Raw genomic sequence first — 11,282 nt, 5'->3', positions numbered from 1 at the left:
ATTTTTTTTATTATTTTGTTAAAACCTCATGCCCACTCCTCTCCACAAACTCGAAATCACCTCTCACAGCCATTTCATCAAACAAACGACCTGCACTTTCAAGTTTTCAACCACTTTCAACCCAGTCGACCTTCATCAACTCAAGCTTCAAAATCCGAAAACATCAAACACAGAGAAAATGCAGAATTATCACATAGACACCATAATTCACCACATCATATCTCCACAATACTTTTCTTCTTCTTCTTCTTCTTCTTCTTCTTCTTCTTCTTCTTCTTCTTCTTCTTCTGCTTTTTTAAGCATTGTTTATAATGGCTTCGAGTTCCACGATCTTGAAGTCCTTCACCTCAACCATAATTCACCACACCATTATCAATCCACCGGATCAAAATCAACATCAACCCACCGGAAAATCAAAATCAACCCACCGGAAATCAAAATCAAAATCAAACCCACCGGAAATCAAAATCAAAATCAAACCCACCGGAAATCAAAATCAAAATCAAAATCAACCGGCAACCATCACGGCATCACCACCGCACCACCACCGCACCAGACCACCAGAAAACTCCAGAAGATCGGCAACCCAAACCCAGAAACTTCTAGAAAATCAAAATAAAAAACAACCCAATGGAAAATCAAAATCAACCCACCGGAAAATCAAAATTAATCGAATGAGATCTTGATGAACGGTGAATCGATTTTTCTTCCTCTGAGGCTCTCTCTGGGATTTGAGGAGTGAAACTGGTGTTTCTCTGACCCACCACAGTTTGGAGCTTCTTTTCCTTCTTGTTATCTAGATTGGGTGCGAGATTTCCATTTCTTTTTGCTTTCTTCTTCGGCTAGAATTTTTCTTAGAGGGATGGAATTTCTCTCTCTCTCTCTCTCTCTCTCTCTCTCTCTCTCTCTCTCTCTCTCTCTCTCTCTCTCTCTCTGTGTGTGTGTGTGTGTGTGTGTTCACTCCAAAGCCTCTAATGGCTTCCTCACTGCCCAGGGAAAATTACGGCAAAGCTGGCAGAGCAAGCCAAGCGGTACGAGGAGATGGTGGAGTCTCCCCTGTCGGAATGTGTCGTCGATTGAGCAGGAGGAGGAGGGGTGGCGTCTCCCCCGTTGGAATCCCGAAGCTTCCACAGGAGAAGAAAACCCAGAGAAACGCGTGCAGAGAAGAAGAAGAAGAAGAAAGAATCTTTGAGAGAGAGAGAGAGAACGGAAGAAAAGGAAGAAAAATGGTATAATATTCATACATGTGTGTATAGTGCAACGCCACATGTGGCGTTGCATTTTTCACAAATGTCCATCAAATCTATTTTGGATATGAAGTAGAGAATCAGAAGGAGGAGGGTTTTTTCAGTTATGTTATGTATTATAGATATACAATGGGTTATACATAACCCACTGTGAATGCTTTAGTATTAGGTCTTGTATTCTAGATTGAGTGAGCCACCAAGATAAGGCTTGGTCGATCAACTAGTTTACATGCTAGCGTGCGCTTCCCATGGCCATGTGGGTGTACCAAGAAATCCTACGGGATGCACAGCTCTTAACTCGGGTTTAATTGTACAGGTAGGCGAAGGAGAAAAAGTTGAGATAGTATTGTATATGTATAAGCATGTTTTATGAAGCTCAAAAGTTTTATGCATTTTCAAAGAATCAGCACGATCCAGTATTTTTACTGTTTATTGAGTATTTGTTTTAGGATGCATGTGATATATTTATGTTTATCAGCTTATTGTCCGGATGTTATGTTGATGACAATTATGTGATGATAGATACTCTAGTTAAAATATTAATGAGTTGAATAATATTAGTTTTTTAAAAAAAAATTACATTTTCGAATTTTGATGCTATTACGTCAATAAGGCATAATTATAGCTTGCCAAATTATGTTTAGTGAAAAGGAGCGTGCACAAGTATGGGTCTTAAATTGTGTTATGGATAACGGTTAACGCATGGATTTCACAATCAATGGGGATAACTCACCCATTTGGCCTCACCAATCGAAACCAAAAACTTTTCACAAAAACTCCTACCCATTCGGAAGTTTCTTTGCAGAAAATAGTGGACATTTTTTTTTTTTTTTTTTTTTAGGAAGAAAATAGTGGACTTAAGTGGCCATGCAATTTTTTTGCTTCATTCCCCTGGGAAGTTACTTGGCACAAATGATTGAGATTGGGGCAATAATGCAAATCTATCACAAATGTGAAAGAGGTGGCAGAGTGAATATATATCTTAATCAAACGCTTTTACCAAAGCTAATATCCTCAAAAAGACAATATGCTTGGGTTGGGAACAAGGACTTGCTCTTATTCCAAAGCTTAGATCTAATCATTCATGAGTCATCCTCCTCATTTTGGTACCCGCCGTCACTGGCATTTCTTTCATAATACTAACCACTTTTCCTTTATGTGGGCCAGTAAGAGAGATGGACACCAAAAGTTATTTATTTCAAATCTTTTCAAATGCATATGTGTACGTGGCAGTGGTGGAAAACGATGGCCATGACGATGATGTTTGTGAGGCTTGCCAGAAACCGATATCTAGTTTCGCTTTCAAACGGCATTGTAGTGACCTCTTCTTTCATTTATCATGCCTCGATGAACCGACCAATTGCAAAGCCCTTGTGTTGCACTTAAGCAGTGGGCATATTTTAACATATTTCAAAGGCTTATATAATAGCAAAGCAAATGTCTTTTTCTAGAGACAATTTGAAAGAATATGTGCAGCCCTAACCCTTGAGAATGACCTAACAAGCATGACTGTTTCTCCTTATGTGCCAGCTCATGAGAATGGCTTGACCTTTTGTGCCTATAGAAAATCATTTTGTTTCTTAGAGCATTCCTAGTAGCCTCACCAAAATAGTTTTTTAGCTATTTTGGTGAGCCAATTTGATGAAAATCCTGAAAAACCACTCTCAGCAGCCTCACCATTTTAACAAAAAAAAATTGATGACTGAAATTACTAACCAAATTAGATGAGGCATTTTCACTCAACAACCCACTCACCAAATTTTGTTTCACATTTCTCTCTCACATAATCAGCACATTTTTTTTTTCCTTTTTTATCTTATTTTCTTCTCCTATCTCCCATCTCTCACACGATAATGTTCTTATTTCATGGATATGAAGGATTTTTTGTAAAAAGATTATATAGAGAAAGAATAAATAAATATAAAAAAAAAAATATTATTTAAATAGAATAGTGATAATAAATAGTTAAAATGGTGAGGCTGCTAGGAGAATTTTAAAAAAGTGGCTAACCAGAATAGAGAAAAGTGATTTTTAGCTATTTTAGTGAGTAAAATTTGATGAGGCTACTAGAAATGCTCTTAAAGGAAATGCCCAAATTTTATATTGGGTTAAGTATCTCAAAGGATTTGCAAAAACAAATAGCTTAAGAATTTTGAAATAAAAGACAAAGACCTATACCATTTAATGGATCAATATTAAGTTATAAAACAGCAAGATCTTTCTAGAAATATTGCTGCGATTATTGAAAATCTAAGAAAATAATTGACGGAATGTGGTGATCATAATTAGCCGGTTATCATCAAGTAGGGCTTCGTAACGACTCAGGTTATTTGAAATGAAGAGCCCTGCAGGTGACTTCATTACCATGCTCACAATGATAGGATAGCTATAATCAATTTCAACAATAGGACTCAAATATCAATACAAACATCTTGGTGGGCCAATAAGAATACAACCATAAAAATGTCCATACTCCAAATGAACAATATTCTGAATCAACAAAATAATTGAATAAATCTGAAGAAATTTATTTAAAAAAAAAAAAAAATTATTACAGCACAAGTTTACAGCAAATATGTATTTATTCCTTACATATTGGCATTGTAAAGGTTGGTTAGAATATGAAATTTTGTCCTGGATGTTGAAGAACTAGAAAGCTTCCACACAGATTTTTGAGACAAATCTTGATATGCTCTATCTACTTGATTAGTAGACAACAAGTTGGTCAAAATGGTCGCATTTCCCAAGAAAACTTTGTCAACCATCATTTGGAGACATTTCACTACCCATGATGTTTCATTATGTTGCAAGAAGCCTTGGATGATTGTATTATATGTGATATGGTTAGGTGAACAACAATTTTCCTCCATTTTCTCAAACAACTCTCTTGCTTCCTTTAATAGTCCCTCTTTGCAAAGCCCTTTGAGCATTATAATCTAAGTCAGAACATTAGCTTGCAAACCTTTAGTAGGAAGAGTATTAAAGAGTTCTCTTACAGTCTTAAGTTTCCCAACATTACACATAGCATGAATCAAAATGTTGTAAATTACAATATCAAGGTCCAACTTTTTGTCCTCTATCTCATAAAACAATGTCATTGCCTCTTGAAAATGTAGATTCTTACATAAGCCATCTAACAAAATAGCATAAGTTTGGCAATCAGGATGTTGGCCACAACCTTGCATCTCATGGAGTAGCTCTTGTAGCGCCCCAGATTTTAGGACATAAATTATAATGATTTAAATTAATTTTAAAACATTTTGAATAAGGCAAAAGAATAACTACGATTATTTATGAAAATAAATGTGTATTTTTGTTTTAGAAACGTTTATAGTTGCAATTTGATAAAAACTCAAAACAGACCTTAAACTTTGGAATAACATAAACAGGGTCAAACAAACTCCATTTTGGTCGATTTAAAAACTAGAACGCTCGTCTTGAAGTTCTCTAACTACCCTCCAAATTTCATGATTTTTGGACGTCGTTAAGGCCATGAAAACACCCGTGAAAAATACTACCCCTATTCTGGACGGAAATTCACATTATTCATTATTGAGCCATCTTTGAACTTAACCCAACCCATTCCAATTGCTATCCACAAACCCAACCCACTTATCACATGTCATCTGCCCATAGTCATGATTATTACATGATTCATCACCCAACTCAACATGTGAAAGACCTATTTTATGCCTTAAGAATGCCATTAATTAATGTGTGTTTAATCATCCTAGTTAGATGATTAAATATGATAGTGGAAGATATGATGATTCAACACCTAGTGCAACCTTCCACTACATTTATTCCCTCCCCCTCTTATGATGAAAGAATAAAAGATGTCTAGAATAGAATCAAGAGTAATCATGAAAAGAAAGTAGTTTAAAGATATTTGGGTTTAACTTGTCAAAGTAAACCATAAACTTTGATTGACCAAAACTAAGTCATAACGAACTCGGATTGAGTTGAACGAAAAAGAGAAAGTGTTCGTCTTGACGTCACCTATCTACCCTCAAAATTTCACAGCGATTGGAGTAGATTTGACCATCAAAACGTTGCTTGGAGTAAGCTGGCCTCTATTTGGACGAAAATTCATATATAGCATTACTTAATACTTCCTTTGATTGGACAACTCATCACCCACTTCCTCTAATGTGTGCACTCATCACCACAAGTGTTGCTCACATCCCACATCTAGAATGCACCACCTTAGTAATGATGAAACCCATGTGCTATGGAGATAAGGCTAAGATGCACCAATTCCCATCCATTGGATCAAAATGTGTCTACTTGATCCTAGCCATTCATTCTCTTATAAATAGAACCAAGGTGGAGGATGCAATACCCATTAAGCTTCACTCACACACACACCTAAGGCCAAGAGAGAAAATTGTGGGATTTGTGTAGTTTTGTGTGGTTCAAGGCTTGAAGTGTGTGCTAGGAAGTATTTTGGTAAGCTTCCAATCATTAGTTTCATTAATATGATGATATAGGTTTTGATTTCATTACTTGTTTTATGAGTTGTTTAAAGACCCAATAAGCTTATGAGATAAAAAGAATTAAAATAAAAAGTAATATAAACTACTTTTATATTTCATGTCCTCATGACTTTCATGAGTTGATCGTATTTATATTTCCTTTTACATTTTATGTCTTCATGACTTTCATGAGTTGATCGTATTTATATTTCCTTTTATATTTCATTGTCCTCATGACTTCATAAGTTGATCGTATTTATATTTCCTTTTATATTTCAATGTCCTCATGACTTTCATGAGTTGATCGTATTTATATTTCCTTTTACATTTTATGTCCTCATGACTTTCATGAGTTGATCGTATTTATATTTCTTTTTACATTTTATGTTCTCATGACTTTCATGAGTTGATCGTATTTATATTTCCTTTTATATTTCATTGTCCTCATGACTTTCATGAGTTGATTGTATTTACTCTTATTGTCCTTATGATATATTTTAATCATTTAAGTTCATATTTGGTGGTATTGGTCATATAGTCTCGTCATCAAATTATGAACCAAAGTTTTAAGATTGTTATAAGTGATCGTCTCAAACATAATGAACTGATAGATAATAATAAATTTAAAGAGATGAGGGTCTATAAATAATGATTTGTTTGATAGATAATTAATATACGTATTATTGTGTGGATGGATTTATTTCAGAGCTAAGAGACTGCGGAGAATAACAGTGAGTATTCCTTACCCACTCAGAGTGATACACGTAGAGCTTTCTTTAATGTCTTGATATCTGCTTTATTTAATAGTATGCAACTTGTTTGGAGCATGTTGTTTGTAACATTGCATGTGTTAGTTAAAAGTTAGAAACAAGGCAAAGGGATAGACATCCCCAGGTTTGAGGCCCTGGGAGGGATAGATAGCCCAGGATTGAGGCCCTGAGAAAAGAATAGAGGTCATTGGGTTAGAGGCCTGAGGCAAGAGAATAGAGGACCCTGGATTAGAGGCCCTTGAGAATAGAATAGAGGTCCTTGGGTTAGAGGCCCAAGGCAAGAGAATAGAGGACCCTGAGTTAGAGGCCCTTGGCAATAGAATAAAGGTCCCTGGGTTAGAGGCCCTTGGCAAAAGAATAGAGATTTTTCGATTTAAGTTCTTGGCATAAGTGTTTGTGACTGTCATCATATTGTTGCACTACATATTGTTGCATCGCATATATTTAATTAAATCAGTAATCTTATCATTATTGAAAGCAGTTGACTGACCCATATATTTATATATGGGCGGTATAGCCCATGATGCAGGTACGAAAGAGTATAAAGCTCAAAGATTGGATTTTGTTAGCATTGAAAAGTTAGAATTGTTTATTAATGTAGCTAATGATTGTAGTGATTTCTTTGTATCAATTTGGATTGTAATATTTTAATTACATTTGTCACTCAGTAAACTCTTATGTATCTTTTTAAAGAAAATAAATATATTCGGCTGCGTAAGTTATCTCTGATGTAGTAATGTCACGTGGAAACTGGAGGTTTCTGCTTACGAATTCGCTGGCTCAAATTTGGGGCGTTACAGCTCTAGTGCATTCTTAAGTCTCCCAACTCAGCAAAACCCACCTATAAGAGTGGTGTAAGTGACAACCTTAGGAATCATGCCATTGTTAGTCATTTCAAGGAAGAGACTGATCATTGCCTCATCAATTCTTCTATTTTGAGAGCTGCTACAGGTACAAAGAGAAGCTTACCAACAAATTTACAAACTGACGTGGAGCTTTATATGAGGCTCCACGTCAGTTTAATGCAAAAATAGTCAAAAACAAAATTAAATATATAGGACAAAAATACCCTTCTCATTCCGGTAATCCAACACACCGGCCAACCAAGACCCCAACCAGCCCGGTGGAAGCCCGACTAGTAGATCCGGCCGGCTAGGAAGAAGTAAGGGAACGGCAGCGGCAGGGGTGAGTTTCCGGCCTGATCTGGGTTCGGGAAGGACGGTCGGCCGGATATCTCTCTTTCTGTCCCCATCTGGTTGGGGGTTTGGGGTCTGGTCGCCGGATGTCTGAAGGACCGGCCGAGGTGACGAGATCGGCTCTCCATGAAAAACTACACAGTGCGGCGTGAGATCCGGCCAGGTCTTAGATCTGGCCGAGCGTGAGATCTGGCCGGATTTCTCTAACCCACGCCGGCCGAGCTTGGGTTTCCGGCCGGATCCAGTTAGAGATCCGGCCGGCCAGTGAGAGGGGAGAGAGAGTGTGTGCTGGAGAGAGAGAGAGAGAGAGAGTGCCAGAGAGATTTTGAACCGGTGAAAGGAAGGGTATTTCTGTCTTTGTGTAAAATGCCATGTCAGTTTGTAAACCTCTCTTTGTAAAAGTGTAAGTACCTCTAGCATTTTCCTTCTATTTTTACAACATCCATGGATCAATATGTTATAGCTAACAATAGAAGGCGAACAACCCTTCTCAACCATCGTATTAAATGTTTTAACAGCTTCATCCATTCTATTTTGCAAACAATAACCGTCAATCAAAGAAGTGTAAGTGAATGTATCAGGCTCTACGCCTCTTTGAATCATCACAGCAAAAACTTCTTTCGCGTCTTTCAACCTCCCTTCTTTGCCAAATGTGTCCACTAATATGCTGAATGTACGCACATCTGGCATGATTTTCCTTTCCACCATCTCATCCCATAGTTTAATTGCCACCTTCCATCGGCCGAAATTGCATAGGCCCTGAATTAAAGAACTATAAGTGAAAACGCTTGGCTGAATTCCTTTACTTGTCATTTCAAAAAAAAAATTCAAAGCCTCACTTACCGATCTGTCCTTACATAAACTATCAATGATTGTACTATATAGCATTACACCAAGTTCAAGATTTCCTTCATCTATCTTTCTTAACAACCCAATAGCTTTACTAGTCTTACCTATTTTACACAAACCATTCATTAGGTTTGTAGCCTATTTTGTCCATTTTGTTTGCCAACTTTAAAGCTTCAGCAATTTTATCCTGAAAACAGACCCCTTTGACAAGAGTAGTAAGAATTATACAGTTTGGTTGAAAACCAAGTTTCAAAATTCTAGCTAAGATAGAGAAGCAGTACATGTGAAGATACAGTTTGGTTGAAAACCAAGTTTCAAGAAATGTAAGAAACTTTCACGATCTCCCAAAACGTTCCGGTTCCGACGATGGAGAGGTATTTGCGGAACTGGAGGAAAATCTTGGGAAAAAAAAAAAAAAAAAAAAGAGGAAAATGGGTAGAAAAGCGAGATGGGATTTCAGTAATAAAAATACAACTTACCTCATTCACAACATTTTGGAAAAAAAAAAGAAAAAGAAAAAAAGAGTCCAACCTCAGTTATAAAGACTATCGCTTACGTACCCAAGTTGAAGGTGTTCTTCATTCCAACGTCATGACAGCTTTTAAGATTTCATGCTATTTGACTCCACTCTACTAAAATCCAGAGAACCTCCCTAACTCCCCCTTCACACCATCTTTCCGCACCCACACAAACACTCAGTTTCATGCTATTTGTTTTGACGCCTGAGTCCTGACAATGGAGAGATCTGATTTTGGTTTTGCGCCGTGCAATTACCTTTTTGCCCTTTCTTCAGCTTGACAATTGCAAATTTGCAGTAGATGCTGCACAGAGAGGAGAGAGAGAGAGAGAGAGAGAGAGAGAGAGTACAGAGGAGTATCTTGCTTCGCTCCTGCAATTTTAGGAAAAGGATCCTAAAATTGAAAATAATTTTTACAATTTTTGAGTATTACAATTTTTACTATGACCGCTTATAAATTGACGTTTTAATTTACATAACACTTATTACATTTACTAAAAAATAAAAAATAAAAATTATGTTTATTAACTAACATAATAAGTGTCACGTGTATTATTACATCATTTTATAAAGGACTAAAATTGTACGTAATTTAGACCGAATGTGCTTCGGACAGTTAGATAAATTCAATGTATGTCGTCTATTAATGGTTATATAAGAAATTCTTCTTTTCTCAAAAGTGTAGAAGGGTTTAAATCATTATAAATTGAGATCCTAGGATTACCAATTGTCATATTCATTTGGTCCAAACAAAGAAAATCATTTCGCTTTGTATCCATATACACTTCTGATTATCTTCGTTTTCTTTTCTTTTATCCTATCTATGATGTTTTTGGTTAGAAAAAAAATCGGAGATTTATCGCGGTTATTTAAAATGAAAAGTAAATAAAATCTATAATATAATAATAAGAATGTAATAGAGTAAGAATAATAAGCAAAATAGACTCCACTATATGCAAGATAGATGTTGAGAGAGGCTTGTTTCTTAAAGTTTTCTCTGTTCCTTTTTTTTTTTTTTTCAAAACAAAAATATTAACAACTGAACTCTCAAAATACTCAAAACACTTTTTCAAACAAAAAACAAAAAAAACTTCCAAACACACGTTAACAAACAGAGCCGAGCCGTGATTGTTAAAAGACTGTACATGTTATTTAAGTTGTGATATCGTGGAGTTGTCAAACCTATAAACACTCAGAACACCATAAATAAATGATTTTTCTGAATATTTGATCTCATCTTACAATCCCATCTCTACAGTGATCAGTTACAGATCCGAGAACCCATGAAAGAGGGTTTCTCATATTTCCTTCCAATGAGAGATTTATGCGGTATTTGGATATGACTTGTGGATGCACCGCAGTAACTATTTTGGTATACTTTCCTCCAGCTTTGATTCAAGATGATCAGCTGGTTTGGACGGTGAGGATTGGTCATCAACGGACGCAGTGGGTTTCTTGAACTGCACCAAGATCATGGTCATGTTGTCACATCCCTCACCACCAGCTGTTGACGGTGCCAAACACCTATCAAGTACTCTCTCACACACCACAGAAAGCTTGCTTTCCTGCATTATTTACAATTTTTACTGTCAAAACTCAAAAGGGTGTAATATTAGCCCTTTAAAACATATATAATTAGTCACTACACATCAACTCAATCCAGATTATCATGTTATTGAAAAGAGAGAGTGAGAGACCAATCCACTCACCAAGTTTAGTTGTTCATGAATAAAATCTACCAGTTGCTGGCTTGACATGCAATCCCTGAAAGCAATTAACAGAGAAGAGTAATCATCACAAGTTATAAGACTTCTACTTCGAATATCGCCGCGATTATAAGAATAATATCAATATAAAAAAGAACATAATGAAACTCACTAGCAGGAAAAATATATCTACTAGCTTGTAGGAGTACAAAGAGCTATAAATTTTGTTTTGATTGATCAGAGACTTTATACAGGGTGGCCCTGCACAACAAAAACTGACTTTCCATTCACCATCTTCAGAGTTCCATTTTAATCGAAACAAGCCATATATGACTCTCTAGTCTCCACTAAGAAAGAGACGAACATATCCCACATTGGTTGGGAAGATGCTTTTTGTCACAGCAAGTCATCTCATGATACATTCAAGATGGAACAGTTGGGATATTAATACCATATAGTTAGTTATATACTGGTCAATTACAAACGAATGGAAATTTCCCATCCTTGATTGAAAGAAACTCC

General features: G+C 36.3%; 1 protein-coding gene and 1 pseudogene across 3 annotated transcripts in view; both read right to left on the bottom strand.

Moving 5' to 3' along the window:
• The window catches only part of LOC133870458 (probable protein phosphatase 2C 60), a 43,148-nt gene that overhangs the window by 5,619 nt on the left and 26,247 nt on the right, over window positions 1–11,282 (bottom strand). Inside the window, exons 10-11 of one of the 3 annotated variants that reach the window (XM_062307587.1) lie at window positions 10,764–10,818; window positions 10,183–10,619 (exon numbers count right to left, since the gene is read on the bottom strand). The exons of 1 other annotated variant lie outside the window; for it this stretch is intronic. In XM_062307587.1, coding sequence (XP_062163571.1) covers window positions 10,419–10,619; window positions 10,764–10,818 — 256 coding nt within the window. In that variant the 3' untranslated portion in view covers window positions 10,183–10,418. Of the gene's footprint in view, window positions 1–10,182; window positions 10,620–10,763; window positions 10,819–11,282 lie in introns of those variants that run through there. One more of the 3 variants, XR_009900738.1, reaches the window with a different exon arrangement.
• On the bottom strand, window positions 3,836–8,663 carry LOC133870576 (pentatricopeptide repeat-containing protein At1g62670, mitochondrial-like; annotated as a pseudogene).

This window comes from Alnus glutinosa, chromosome 6 (assembly GCF_958979055.1).
Source record: "Alnus glutinosa chromosome 6, dhAlnGlut1.1, whole genome shotgun sequence".
NCBI lineage: Eukaryota > Viridiplantae > Streptophyta > Magnoliopsida > Fagales > Betulaceae > Alnus > Alnus glutinosa.
Note: the sequence above shows the minus strand (reverse complement) of the source record. Positions and strands in the feature narration are given on the sequence as shown.